Source organism: Taudactylus pleione, unplaced genomic scaffold (genome assembly GCF_031769625.1).
Source record: "Taudactylus pleione unplaced genomic scaffold, aTauple2 ptg000495l, whole genome shotgun sequence".
NCBI classification, from domain to species: domain Eukaryota; kingdom Metazoa; phylum Chordata; class Amphibia; order Anura; family Myobatrachidae; genus Taudactylus; species Taudactylus pleione.
This window is the reverse complement of record NW_028284897.1, coordinates 413,668-430,228: the sequence shown is the minus strand read 5'-3', so window position 1 is coordinate 430,228 and position 16,561 is coordinate 413,668. Positions and strand designations below refer to the sequence as shown.

At 41.9% G+C, this 16,561-nt stretch overlaps 1 protein-coding gene across 1 annotated transcript in view; it reads right to left on the bottom strand.

The window, feature by feature from the left end:
* Window positions 1–16,561, bottom strand: part of LOC148502487 (uncharacterized) — a 141,644-nt gene that overhangs the window by 53,613 nt on the left and 71,470 nt on the right. Inside the window, exon 8 of the mRNA XM_088449782.1 lies at window positions 8,298–8,381. Coding sequence (XP_088305908.1) covers window positions 8,298–8,381 — 84 coding nt within the window. The remainder of the gene's footprint in view (window positions 1–8,297; window positions 8,382–16,561) is intronic.

The window sequence follows — 16,561 nt, the reverse complement described above, 5'->3', positions numbered from 1 at the left end:
AGATCATGAACTCCACACTCAATAGACTCGTGGAGAATACCGAATGTCAAGCGTCAAGTCAGACACAGATCGCCACCAGCAACAGCCTGATCGCCACATCCCTCCAGCAGATCTCTAGCAACATGATGCTCATCCTAAGACCCCAGCGGACCTCACCACTTCAAGGGCCCTATGCACATGCTCCTCATCATGCCTGGTATGGCCCAGAGGCCCAACCTTTGCCACAGTATCAAGCAGGATACATCTACCAACCGGTAGCACCGCCCTCAAGTCCTACACCAGAACCACCAGCACCAAGCAGAAGAAGAGAGGAGCGTTAACCATGAATATTCAATGTAGTTCACAGTTACCAGAAGAATGGAGTATCCACAAGAAGAGCCCCCTTGAGGATTCATCGTGGGAGTCATTTCAAATGGTGATATTGTTCCTTTTATTTTTTTCTATAAATGTTTTGAATTAACATGTATACATTTTTCCAAAACAATCTAGGTACACTAAAGGGAGTTAGGGCTTTAGGTAATACATATGTGTGTATGGGTAGATGATGAACGCTCCCTTTTTTAGGCAAAATCATGGGCCTTAAGCGAGCATTCTGAGCCCACTGTTTTTTATTTTTTTACAATGTATATTGTGTATATTATTTATGTTAAACAAATGAACTCACCCTTTTTAATTTTTTTGAGCCCTTTTAGGACAAATCCTGCCATAGTTATCAAGATTGGAAGAAGAATGGAGCGGTCATAACCTTGGTGAGTTGACATGCATAATTGCACAGTGTAAGGCTTATGTAAAATATACAGATTTACACTATGCTGGTGATTCATATACAATACACTGGATCAATTTTACAATAGTTAAGGTGTACTGTTTAGGTATCACTATGCTTATTACCATTTTATACTTTAACACTATTGTTTCTCTAACTTAGCCCACACGACTCCACAGTTAGTGTTTTCTATGGTCTCCTAGAAAGTGCACAGGTGTAGTCATGAGTTCATGCCATTAATATACACAATGTACATGGTGAGCAAGATATATTTTCTGTGTGATTTGTCTGGAGACCTGGAAAACATGCACTGTTTGGAGTTATGACGACAAAGTAATGTGACCCTGAATTTCACACACACACATATGTTTGCTGATAAAGTCCAATTCACCACATTAACACAATTGTATTCCATTTTAACACACCTAAACAACCACAAAATTGTAAACTAGTCTTGAAGCCGGGGGACGATATACCGACGGCCACCTTCCCAAAAGCTTAATCCCGGCAAGGGATTTAACATAGGCGACGATATATCCGACTCCTATGTTAATCCTGAAGCCCACCATCCTGATCACCCGCGATGGGAAAATATTACAATTAGCCCTTGCATGGGGGTAGGTTTAGGTACACCCAGGGGGGGGACTAAGGGTTAGGCACCCCCCATGGGGAAGGTTAGGCTAGGAAAAGGATAAGGGTGCGGAGAGGGGAGGTTAGGTTTAGGCACCCCTGGGTGGAAATCAGGGTTAGGCAATATGGATGATGGAAAGTTAGGGTTAGGGATACCTTATATACTTACCTTGTCGGCATTTTCACTGGTCTTCCTTCCGGCGTCTGTATAACATCCGCCGGGATTACATCCGGAGGTATATTATACCAATTCCTATACATTGATGATTGGTTGCAATGTTGAACTCAACTATGCAAGTTGTAACACAGTGCTTGTTTTGGTCATGGAGCAGGAGGTGTCATATATCTCCTGGTGCATTTGCAAAACAGCCAGGATCTTATTGCCTTACTGCCTGTGAGTAGCTTTACAAATTGCGTTCCTACCATTTCCTTGGCCTAATTTTTTATTTTTATTTTTTATGTTAGGGTTAACCTGTACATAAACACATGTTGCTGATATGGTTGTACACTCACTACTTTGTAAACAAATGTTTGATAATAAAAAAAATATACAAAAAATAATTTACTTCTATTTTATTTTACAGGCAAATTCCTTTATCATCAATAAAAGCTTGAAAAAAGAAGATTACAGATCAAGCACAGATTTGTTGCTGAAAAAGAAAAATATTTTATATATTACAATCTACTTATTATTATTTTTTTTCATTTTTATGTTTTGTAAAAAATAAGAGTTTTAATTTCACCATTAATTGTCTGTTTTTTATTTTTAGTGAGATAAGTGTTAATGCATTTCTTAATTTTAGTGTTTTTGTTTGGAATATTTTAGATTAAGGTAGGTTAGGTAGAAGCATAGGACTTGTAGTTATAGTGGTTGTGGTAACCACTATTTCAGCAAGATATATCCTTGGTTTCTACAAATTAAGGCCCTGATTCAGAGCCGGACGCTCTGACCAGAGCGCTCGCTCTGAATCAGGGCCCACCTCCATTAATATGGAGCGTCCTCCTGGACGCTCGTATAGCTGTGGGTCACCACCCACAGCATATACGAGCGTGCAGGATGATGGTCGCGATGGTCTTGACCATCGCGACCATCGAAACTGCGAGCAAAAGCCTGCGGTTGAGTTTTTCAACCGCAAGGCCAGGAGTGATTTTGGCTCTATCAGAGCCAAAATCACTCCCACTGACATCACTAGTGATGTCAGTGGGGCCGGCTTCAGACAGTAGGCGTTCCCTTGGGAACGCCTCCGTCTGGCAGGCGCGCCCCCGGCACCCCCACCAAAGGGGGCGTGCTGTCAGTCAACATCGACAGCACGCCCCCTTTGATGAGACACTCCGAGCGAAGGAAAGTCCTTCGCTCGTCGCGTCTCGCGCATGCGCACGACAGAGCTCCCTCCATCGTGCGCATGCGCAGTGCGGACCATCGATCCACTTGCGAGCGGACAGCCGCTCGCGAGTGGGTCTGAATGAGGGCCTAAGTGTATAAGTACCAACCTGGTGTCCTCTTTTACTGCGTTGCCATGGGGAAGATGCTTTACTACTCCCTGCTGTACATTGTGAAAGGTAAGGTTAAAGCACCGTACACACGTAGCAATGACAACGATCTGATTGTTGTCAGATCGTCCTGCATGTGTTCATCCAAACACAGCAACAACCCCCCAATAACTGTAACAATCAACAATCTTGGGTCCCTATAGTAAACAGGCTAACCTGGTCGATATCGACCAGGTATACCTGCTTGCACGGGCAACGGCAGTTGATCGCTAACGACCGTCTGTTGGTCGTTTGGAGGGGCCAGAACCTGTCAGATTTTAATGATAGAATAGTTATCGTTACAATCTGACAGTTTATCGTACTGTGTGTACCCAGCATAAGTCTCCACCTGGTTCTGTTGTACTGTTAACAAGTGGAATGGCGAGCACCTATGTGGACATTGTGTATGTGTGTGTATATATACACACACACACAATGCCCACCTAGGTACCCTGCTTTCCACAGGTCAATAGTACAACAAGCCCAGGTATGTACATTGTGTATGTGTAAAATATATATATATATATACACACACACATACAATGTACATACCTGGGCATGTTGTACTATTGACCAGTGGAATGCAGAGCACCTAGGTAGGCAGTGTGTGTGTGTGTATATATATATACATCTATATCTACACATGTGCATATATATATATATATATATATATATATATACGCACAAGTACACACATTTTACTGGTCAATAGTACAACATGCCCAGGTATGTACATTGTGTGCGTGTATTTATATCTGTATGTATATATATATATATATATACATATACACCCATATACAGTATATTAGTACGGAGCCTACAGCAGTGTCCCCCCTTCTCACCCCTCAGTCAAAGTCTACCTGCTCACCCCCCTGCAGCACCCAATTACCAGTAACTCTGCCCATCATACATTAGTGTTCCCCCATCGCAAACCTTTTACCAAAACACTCTCCCATGCACACAGTAGTCTCCTGGTTCCAGCCTTACATGAACTTACCTAATTGCGATCCAGATAAGCTCTTATTCCTTATCCCTACCCCTTTTATTGTTTTTTATATGTGCTTTTTTCCACTTTTTAATTGTATTGTACTGCCCTATATATTAGGGTCAGCTGTTATTTGTAATAAATGACCCCTTTTTTATCTTATTTATATTTGTCATTTATACAAAATTATATGCACTTTATAATAATTCGCTACCACATTTATTTGCACATATTTTTAGTCTTGCACATTATTTATTGATTTATTTTGCACTTTATCAAAGTATTTATTAGCACATTGGTCGCTCTTTTATCAGTTTCACTTTCTCTATATATATATACATATATATATATATATATATATATATACATACATATAAAAATACTATTTCAAGTCACAATAATATGAACTTGTGTCTCCACATTTCATGAAAAAACCACAAACACATGTACCTATATACACAAATGTAAAGATATATATACAGTATATATATATATATATATATATATATATATGTACACATACATACATACACACACACAAACATATAATTATCCATGCAAATATACAATTTGGGGTGATATAAATTTTTTTCCAAGCCCACATAATTTTTTCACCTGACGCACTTTTTGCCTACATCGTGTGTTTTATGATGACGAAAAATTATCACCTGCGCCCCCGCTTTTCCCCTTAGTCAATTGCAAAGGACGCAAAAACGTCAGCCGGCAAATTCAGACCAGGCAAAAAATGGCAGAAATGTGGAGGTCTGGACCCCCTGAAAAGCTGCACTAACATAGGGGATCACTATAGGGATGTACTAGTACCCCTAATAAAGCTATTATGGGTACTTAAGTTCTCTCATTTGATTCCTATTAGCGACTTTGCATAAGTGGTGAATAATAGCATTATTATTTTTAGGAGAAACTAACTAGTCCCAGCAAATTAGGGGTACTTTAAAATGGGTGCTAGAATATTTTAAAGTCGCTAAAGTGTACTTTTAAAAAGCATAAATAATGCAGCTGTTGTAAACACCTGCAATCCCATAAACACCTGGCCCATACTTGGGGACCACCCAGAAGCCTATTTATAATTCTCCCCCAAATTGGTATTTTTGGGCGCCAAAAATACAAGTACTTTTTTGGGGTGATCTTAATTTTTTTTGGACACATTTACCCTTTAAGGGGCTGTCCCAAGGGTGCACAGGGGTTTCCAGACATTTGCACCTCAAAACCGCAAATCTGCATTTCTATCTGCCTGCTAATCAGCAGTGAATCTTTTTCACCTATTACATTGAGAAAAAAAAATGCTTATTAAAATAAACACTATTCAGTATAATTAAATACTATTAGTAACGTTTAACACATGAAAAAACATTTTTTTCTTTCTTTTTGTTTTCTCCACCCTGCATGTGAAGATAAAAAAACAGGCGAAAAATACTTTGAAATCGGCGATACTTTTTCACCTGTTTTTAGTTGAATACCGAATAGGCAAAATCTCATTATTTCCTATGTGGAACGGTTGACCAGGCGAAAAGTCAAACTGGCGAAAAGTTTTCGCCAAAAACACGCAAAAACGGCTTTTCACTCCAAATTTAATATGGGCCCGTGTATCTGTTATTTGAACAGTAAAGTAGAAAGTTCTACAAATTATGTCATGGCCTCCTGTCACCTGATCTCAATCCCTGCCTTCTCAGTCACCTGATCTCAATCCCTGCCTTCTCAGTCACCTGATCTTAATTCCTGCCACCTAAATCACCTGATCTCAATCCCTGCCTCTTCAGTCACCTGATCTTAATTATTGCCTCCTTAGTCACCTGATCTGTCAATGCCCCCTCAATCACCTGATCTCAATCCCTGCCTCCTCAGTCACCTGATCTCAATCCCTGCCTCCTTAGTCACCTGATCTCAGTCAATGCCCCCTCAGTCACCTGATCTCAGTCAATGCCCCCTCAATCACCTGATCTCAATCCCTGCCTCTAAGAAACTCTGGGATGAATTAGACATAAAAGTTAGTGGAATGGTTCCAAAAAATACTGAGAACTTATGGGAATGTCTGAATGAGTCCCGGGAAGGCGTAATTTACCAAACTTTAGAAAAGTTGGTGTCTCGAATGCCCAATCATGTGAAGCAGTGACACACGCCAAAGGAAGACACATTGATGAAAGTCAAATTTAATGTGAAATTTGTTATACTATATAATTATAAATAATAATTGTTAATGTTTAGCTACAATATCACGTTTTATCTTTTATCTTATCATTTATTTTCTGTGGCCAAAGACTTTTGCAAGCTAGTACATTTATATATAATATATACGCAAATGATGGCACTCACCAGACTAATAAGTAAAGCATAACAGTGCATTTATTGTTCAAACACAAACCAAAATCACATGTACATATCATGCCCCCAATGTTTCCATCCCACCCGGGGGCTTTGTCACGGCAGTGACATCAGAATACACTATCAATGTTGCATAGGTTCAGCAGAGCACTGGAAAATACAGATGTGTCCAGGTTCATTGTGGCTGATCGCGCCACAAACATGCACCATGCTATTCCCTGCGCCAGCATACATTATGGTACACTATGGAGCGATCGCAGTGTGCACCATTTAGTTCTATGGTGTCGCGCTTGCATGCTCATCTCCGATCATGGGAGTGCGCCTTGCGCTATGCCTAGCACGATTCACCACTCCATTGGGCACATCTGTTCAGAGCAGTCTCCCTGGCCCCGACTGGTGCAGAATCTCTTCTCTTTATATATATATATATATATATATATATATACACACACATATATATATACACACAGTGGTGGAAGTGGGGTGGTATGACATTCTGCCGCTTCATATTTGTCACAGAAGAGAATGTACCGGTGCTGGGATAGAATATGGGATCACAGCCCTGGAACAGCAGTGGCAGTCTGGAGATGTGTCCTGCTGGGACACATCTCGATTGGTGGTGGCGCTGGCAAGGAGCTGGGAGCATCGGGAAAGCACTGGGCGACCGGCCAAAGGCGGCTTGCAGACTGCCAGCCAATGAGAAGCTGCCAAATGGCAGCTTTTTATTGGCTCACTGTCGGCACTGGTTTTAAAAAGCCTCCTCTTTTGATTGGCAGCCTGAGCCGGTCCACGAGGTGGGATTTGCTGACGGTCCTGACTTTAAACTGCACAGCAGCTGGGACACAATGCTCCCGGTTTTGTTTCAGCATAGAGAGGTCAGAGGAATCAGAGAGAGAGGGGAGGGCGTAAGAGGGAATCAGAGCGGCAGGGGATGAGAGGTAGGCAGTTAGTGGTGTAGGGTGTGAGAGGGAATCAGTTAGTGAGAAGGGCAAGGGGTAATAAGAGGGAAGCAGGCAGGCAGAGGGAAGTATGTGGCGTGAGAAGTGCGATGGAAGCAGGGGCTGAAAGAGGGGCGAAAGATTTAATTCTCCATAACCCCCAACCTCTAAATTCTCGAAATTAGGGTCCTGGTGACAGCGGAGTGCACTGGAAAAAACTTTAGACAAGGGAGCCTGTTCTGGACCTTCCACTGGATGGATTTGGATGACATCACATAATTTGGATTAAAACTTCACATACTGGTAAGTTTGGACCCCAAATGACATACTAGGGGGTTTAGAATCCCGGTCGGAACTCCCGATGGTGTACGCTGGGCAGAACTTTGACTCAGAGAGCCTGTTCTGGGTCTGCCACTGGAAGGATTTGGATGACATCACATAATAAAACTTTTATATACATACTAGCTGAATGGTACATACAGTATATACACACACACATATGGATAAACAAAAAGGTTGAAAATCAGATGAGTGAAGTCATGCAGAGGATTATAACATATATCTAGGTGGTCGGTAGTACCAGTTGAAGGGGTTCTTGTCTATCCAGATCACCTCCTGAGAGCATAGATGGCGAAATCTGTCACTGGGAGTGTTCATATTCAATTTTGTACATTTTAATGCATCTTTATTAAGCAAAATAAAAATTATTTATTATCATTTAAATTTCCTTAATGTTGTACATCCTCTTTTTATATTAATGACACACATCCCAATTATCTGCAGGTGGATAACTTCAAATGTTAAAATACTGTGTGATTGGAGGGTTGCTATCTTTTATTGTATCAGCTCACAGAAATGCTCTTCTCCTGTGTGACAGCTGATGTCTAACAAGGTTTAATTTATGTGTAAAACATTTCCCACACTCGGAGCATAGAATGCTGTCTCACCTGTCGTTGTCTCTTATGTGTAACAAGATCTGATTTCCGTGTACTATATTTCCCACACTCTTGAAATGGCCTCTCACCTGTGTGACTTCTCTGATGTCTAACAAGTTGTGATTTCCGTGTAAATTACTTCCCACACTCTGGAAATGGAAATGACCTCTCACCTGTGTGACTTCTCTGATGTCTTACAAGTTGTGATTTCTGTATAAAACATTTCCCACACTCAGAGCACGGAAATGGCCTCTCACCTGTGTGACTTCTCTGATGTATAACAAGTTGTGCTTTCCATGTAAAACATTTCCCACAATCAGAGCATGGAAATGGTTTCTCACCTGTATGTCTTCTCTGATGTCTAAAAAGTTCTGATTTCATTGTAAAACATTTCCCACACTCAGTACATGAAAATGGTTTCTCGCCTGTGTGACGTCTCTGATGTGAAACAAGATCTGATTTCTGTGTAAAACATTTCCCACACTCAGAACATGGAAATGGTTTCTCACCTGTGTGACTTCTCTGATGTGCAACAAGAGATGATTTTCGTGTAAAATATTTCCCACACACAGAACATAGAAATGGTTTCTCTCCTGTGTGACATTTCCAATGTGTAACAAGATGTGATTTGTTTGTAAAACATTTCCCACACTCAGAGCATGGAAATGGTTTCTCACCTGTGTGATTTCTCTGATGTATAACAAGAGCTGATTTCTGTGTAAAACATTTCCCACACACAGAACAGGGAAATATTTTAATAGGTGTATAAGCTGCACTACGTGTAACAACAATTGGGTTATCTGGAGAACATTGGTAACAATTACAGGGATCAGATGATATAGCTGCACTGGAAGGTACTGGATGAAAGTTTAGTGTAACGGGATTATCTCTGGGAGATTCCTGTGTGATGTTATCTTCCATTTTAATATCTGTAGACAAGATAGGATCTCCCGACAAGTCATTTCTGCTTGTGCGTCCATCTGCTGGAAATACAATAACTGTATAATTATTACTCACAGCTCTTTATATAGCACAGACACACTGAGAAGCACTTTATATAGCACAGACATACTGAGAAGCACGTTATATAGCACAGACATACTGAGAAGCTCTTTATATAGCACAAACACACTGAGAAGCACTTTATATAGCACAGACACAGTGAGAAGCACGTTATATAGCACAGACACACTGAGAAGCACTTTATATAGCACAGACACAGAGAAGCACTTTATATAGCACAGACATACTGAGAAGCACTTTATATAGCACAGACATACCGAGAAACACTTTATATAGCACAGACATACCGAGAAACACTTTATATAGCACAGACATACCGAGAAACACTTTATATAACACAGACATACTGAGAAGCACTTTATATAGCACATACACACTGAGAAGCACTTTATATAGCACAGACACACTGAGAAGCACTTTATATAGCACAGACACACTGAGAAGCACTTTATATAGCACATACACACTGAGAAGCACATTATATAGCACAGACATACTGAGAAGCACTTTATATAACACAGACATACTGAGAAGCACTTTATATAGCACAGGCACACTGAGAAGCACTTTATATAGCACAGACACACTGAGAAGCACTTTATATAGCACAGACACACTGAGAAGCACTTTATATAGCACAGACACACTGAGAAGCACGTTATATAGCACAGATATACTGAGAAGCACTGTATATAGCACAGACACACTGAGAAGCACTTTATATAGCACAGACACACTGAGAAGCACTTTATATAGCACATACACACTGAGAAGCACTTTATATAGCACAGACATACTGAGAAGCACTTTATATAGCACAGACATACTGAGAAGCACTTTATATAGCACAGACATACTGAGAAGCACTTTATATAGCACAGACATACTGAGAAGCACTTTATATAGCACAGACACACTGAGAAGCACATTATATAGCACAGACATACTGAGAAGCACTTTATATAGCACAGACATACTGAGAAGCACTTTATATAGCACAGACATACTGAGAAGTACTTTATATAGCACAGACATACTGAGCAGCACTTTATATAGCACAGACACACTGAGAAGCTCTTTATATAGCACAGACATACTGAGAAGCACTTTATATAGCACAGACATACTGAGCAGCACTTTATATAGCACAGACATACTGAGAAGCACGTTATATAGCACAGACACACTGAGAAGCATGTTATATAGCACAGACACACTGAGCAGCACGTTATATAGCACAGACACACTGAGAAGCACTTTATATAGCACAGACACACTGAGAAGCACTTTATATAGCACAGACACACTGAGAAGCACGTTATATAGCACAGACACACTGAGAAGCACTTTATATAGCACAGACACACTGAGAAGCACTTTATATAGCACAGACATACTGAGAAGCACTTTATATAGCACATACACACTGAGAAGCACTTTATATAGCACAGACATACTGAGAAGCACTTTATATAGCACAGACATACTGAGAAGCACTTTATATAGCACAGACATACTGAGAAGTACTTTATATAGCACAGACATACTGAGCAGCACTTTATATAGCACAGACACACTGAGAAGCTCTTTATATAGCACAGACATACTGAGACACACTTTATATAGCACAGACATACTGAGAGGCTCTTTATATAGCACAGACATACTGAGAAGCACTTTATATAGCACAGACATACTGAGAAGAGCTTTACAAACAATATTTAGTCATTCACATCAGTTCCTGCCCCAGTGGAGCTTACAATCTATTTTCCCTACCACATGGACACACATATAAAACACACTAGGGTTAACTTGTGTTAGAAGCCAATAAAAATACTAGTATGATTTTTGGAGGGTTGGAGCAAAAACATACAAACTACACACAGCACCATAGCTTGGAATTGAACTCATGACTTTAGTGTGAAATTACAGCAATGCTAACCACTACACCACCGTGTAACTATTATGAATGAAGTTGTTTAGTTGTTTAATTCGCGGGTAGAAACTATGACCACATTATTACATTTACAAATGTACAATCTACAAATAAGACTATAAATGAACAGATAAACTAATGTCATAGACCCAGCCCCAGGGACAGGCAGATGGCACATCACCACGGGATATCTCCCCCCAACTGCAGACTTTGCTGGGTAACATTCCCTAGCCATCATCACAGAGCAGGAAGCCTCATTAGCCAGTGACGTTGGTGAACCACAATACCCATCTAGACCACCCTCACACATACACACAGGAGACTTGTGGGGTATTTAAAAACAACTGCATCCACACTACACAAAGTTCCCCAGGTGGATATATATGTAGCAAAAGCAGTCTCTATATGGTCCTCTGGTCATCCTCATGGAGAGTATTCCCACCAGAGCCATGTTACTAACAGGGTAATGAGTCACTGTATATAACCACTGAGAGGGAAGGAGAGCGATAGGACAGAGCAACACAGAATGATGGCGGCACAGAGCAGGGGAGGCAGCAGGACAGGGCAGGGGAATGGTGCAGGGCACAGACACAGCAAACATAGGAAGAAAGCAGAAGACAGAGCAGGATACAGAGACAAGTCAGCAGATAAAGCACACAGTTCATCCAAGCACAGAGTCTGGAGGGAGCCATTGTGCAATGAAAGGTGTCATTAGCTCTGTGTGTGTGTGAGAAGGTGGAGTTCATGTGACGTGTGTTGTAATGTGCACTATACAGCATGTTTAGGCTGGTAACACACAGTAACATGATGTGAGGAAGAGAGCAGGAGTATAATAGGGGCTGATGGCTCCTGATGTATGAGATACACCAGAGAGTGTGGGGAGGAGACTGGTCAGATCTCTGGGCTGGTAACACACAGTGACATGATGTGAGGGGGAGAGCAGGAGTATAATAGGGGCTGATGGTTCCTGATGTATGAAATACACCAGAGAGTGTGGGGAGGAGACTGGTCAGATCTCTGGGCTGGTAACACACAGTGACATGATGTGAGGGGGAGAGAAGGAGTATAATAGGGGCTGATGGCTCCTGATGTATGAGATACACCAGAGAGTGTGGGGAGGAGACTGGTCAGATCTCTAGGCTGGTAACACACAGTGACATGATGTGAGGGGGAGAGCAGGAGTATAATAGGGGCTGATGGCTGATGATGTATGAGATATACCAGAGAGTGTTTGGAGGAGACTGGTCAGATCTCTGGGCTGGTAACACACAGTGACATGATGTGAGGGGAGAAAGTAAAAGTATAATAGGAACTGATGGCTCCTAACTCCACACTGGGCAGATACATTTCTCTCATTAGTTTGTACTGACAGAAAAGAATGTAGCAGTGACTGAGCAAGGAGAATACAGTATGTGACTATTTTAGGTAATAAGTGTTCATTACTCACCTGTGCTGATATCTGTAGAGATTTCCTCATCCGTAAACTGCTGATCACCCATCATATACGTCTCGTCTTCCCCCTCTTTGTCTTCTGCCTTTATATCAGTCACATACGTCACTTCTTCTCCCTCTATATCTTCTCCGTTTATATCAGTCACATACGTCTCTTCTTCTCCCTCTATATCGTCTGCCTTATTATCAGTCACATACGTCTCTTCTCGCTCTATATCTTCTACCTGTACATCACTGACATGCCTCTCTTCTTCTCCCTCTATATTTTCTACCTTCATATCAGTCACATAAGTCTTTGCTTCTCCTTTTATATAATTTATCTTAATATTAGTTAGATCTTCACCCTAATTAAATCAGAGAAAAAAAATGCATAAAGCCTGATATAATTTTTTGAGATTATATAGAATAATGTGAGTGTATAAAACACACACAGCTGCTCTAGTGATAGTATTTTGGGTAGACCTTCAATCTCAGGTACCTGATGCTCCTGTGGAATCTTGTGATTCTTCTCTGTACAATCCTGGAAATAAAGAGGACGGGGACATCTCTCTGGGGTATTTCTGGGTCCATCTGTAGAAGACACACAATGACTGAGTACATTGTATTTATGTGATTATCAGATGATGTGTATAGCCCCATACCTGCTCTCCCCTGTAAAATAAATGACATTCTCCTCTTACCCAGTGATGTGAGGGGCTGGTTCTTCTCCATCATCAAATCCTTGTACAGACCATTCTGTTCCTCTATATAATCCCCCTTCTGCATGGAGACATAGATAGTGAAATCCTGACACCTTATAGGAACCTGACACACACATTGATACAGTCATCACCCAGACATATCCCCTAGTGTTACTGTACAATGTCCCATTCCCAGCAGTCACCTCTCCAGTCATCACCCAGACACATCCCCTGGTGTTACTGTATAATGTCCCATTCCCAGCAGTCACCTCTCCAGTCATCACCGAGATACATCCCCTGGTGTTACTGTATCATGTCCCATTCCCAGCAGTCACCTCTCCAGTCATCACCCAGACACATCCCCTGGTGTTACTGTATCATGTCCCATTCCCAGCAGTCACCTCTCCAGTCATCACCCAGACACATCCCCTGGTGTTACTGTATCATGTCCCATTCCCAGCAGTCACCTCTCCAGTCATCACCCAGACACATCCCCTGGTGTTACTGTATCATGTCCCATTCCCAGCAGTCACCTCTCCAGTCATCACCCAGACACATCCCCTGGTGTTACTGTATCATGTCCCATTCCCAGCAGTCACCTCTCCAGTCATCACCCAGACACATCCCCTGGTGTTACTGTATCATGTCCCATTCCCAGCAGTCACCTCTCCAGTCATCACCCAGACACATCCCCCGGTGTTACTGTATAATGTCCCATTCCCAGCAGTCACCTCTCCAGTCATCACCCAGACACATCCCCCGGTGTTACTGTATCATGTCCCATTCCCAGCAGTCACCTCTCCAGTCATCACCCAGACACATCCCCCGGTGTTACTGTATAATGTCCCATTCCCAGCAGTCACCTCTCCAGTCAACAGCTGAATGTTCTTGTTGGTGAGTTCCAGGATCTTCTGGTCATTGTGTCTTTCATGTATCAGTGAGTGAGGTGGAGGCACCATGATGGGGCTTTGGGTCCTGCTGAGTCCTCCTGACACATGGAGACGGCTGCTGGGTGTCTCACACTCACCAGGTGTCTTCTTTACAACTGTGTAACCCTATGTATTGGGGGAGACATCAATGAGACGGTCATTTAAACTCCACCTAACTGGGGGTGCTTATTCAGGTGATAACTGCATAATATACAAGAAGACTATTTCACAATAAAAAGTCTTGTAATAATCTCCTATTTAGGAAAATGTAGAATATATAGTATCTCCTGCAGCTTTGACATCTGTGTGTCAGTGACAAAAATAAAATAACATACTGCGAGCAATGTACTAAATCCCAACTCAGGGAGGACTGTAGGACTGACACTAATATCTGAGAGTGGCTCCCTAGATTATTACTATAGATCAGTGACGTGCAGTCAGGTTAGATAGGATTGCATAGCCTTTACTATCATACTCTGTATACTGTAAGTTTTTTATCATTATTATAGTCAAAACTTTGAAGAACATATTATAAATATCTTCTTTGTATCATTCTAATAATTTTTATAGTCAAGACTTTGGAGCAAAGAGTTTATGGCAGGTGAGGCACTGTCTCCCTTGTCAATATTTTCTGCACATCCCTAATCAAAATTCAACAAATTTCCAGCACGATATAATGCTTCAGCTTTGTATAATGCCCACATGAAACCTTGGGTTCATATATGTATTTTTAAATCTGGCTCTGATACTAGCCAGTGCCTCCCCAGCCATTTACCTGGTTGGGGAGGCACCGCACGTCACTGCAATAGATATATGTGATGTTACTGTGACACTGCCAGATCCCTGTTACTTCCCCAGTCATGTCCCTGTATTATCACTATAGATATAAGTGATGTCACTGTGACACTCCCAGATCCACTCACCTCCCCAGTCATGTCCCTGTATCATTACTATAGATATAAGTGATGTCCCTGTATTATTACTATAGCTATAAGTGATGTCACTGTGACACTCCCAGATCCCCTCACCTCCCCAGTCATGTCCCTGTATTATTACTATAGATATAAGTGATGTCACTGTGACACTCCCAGATCCCCTCACCTCCCCAGTCATGTCCCTGTATTATTACTATAGATATAAGTGATGTCACTGTGACACTCCCAGATCCCCTCACCTCCCCAGTCATGTCCCTGTATTATTACTATAGATATATGTAATGTCACTGTGACACTCCCAGATTCTCTCACCTCCCCAGTCATGTCCCTGTATTATTACTATGTATATAAGTGATGTTACTGTGACACTCCCAGATCCCTTCACCTCCCCAGTCATGTCCCTGTATTATTACTATGTATATAAGTGATGTCACTGTGACACTCCCAGATCCCCTCACCTCCCCAATCATGTCCCTGTATTATTACTATAGATATAAGTGATGTCACTGTGACACTCCCAGATCCCCTCACCTCCCCAGTCATGTCCCTGTATTATTACTATAGATATAAGTGATGTCACTGTGACACTCCCAGATCCCCTCACCTCCCCAGTCATGTCCCTGTATTATTACTATAGATATAAGTGATGTCACTGTGACACCCCCAGACCCTCTCACCTCCCCAGTCATGTCCCTGTATTATTACTATAGATATAAGTGATGTCACTGTGACACTCCCAGATCCCCTCACCTCCCCAGTCATGTCCCTGTATTATTACTATAGATATAAGTGATGTCACTGTGACACTCCCAGATCCCCTCACCTCCCCAGTCATGTCCCCGTATTATTACTATAGATATAAGTGATGTCACTGTGACACTCCCAGATCCCCTCACCTCCCCAGTCATGTCCCCGTATTATTACTATAGATATAAGTGATGTCACTGTGACACTCCCAGATCCCCTCACCTCCCCAGTCATGTCCCTGTATTATTACTATAGATATAAGTGATGTCACTGTGACACTCCCAGATCCCCTCACCTCCCAGTCATGTCCCTGTATTATTACTATAGATATAAGTGATGTCACTGTGACACTCCCAGACCCCCTCACCTCCCCAGTCATGTCCCTGTATTATTACTATAGATATAAGTGATGTCACTGTGACACTCCCAGACCCCCTCACCTCCCCAGTCATGACCCTGTATTATTACTATAGATATAAGTGATGTCACTGTGACACTCCCAGATCCCCTCACCTCCCCAGTCATGTCCCTGTATTATTACTATAGATATAAGTGATGTCACTGTGACACTCCCAGATCCCCTCACCTCCCCAGTCATGTCCCTGTATTATTACTATAGATATAAGTGATGTCACTGTGATGCTGCCAGACCCTCTCACCTCCCCAGTCAGCAGGTAGATGATCTCCAGGGTGAGATGTAAGATCCTCTCAGTCCTGTGACTCCCGTCCTTGTCC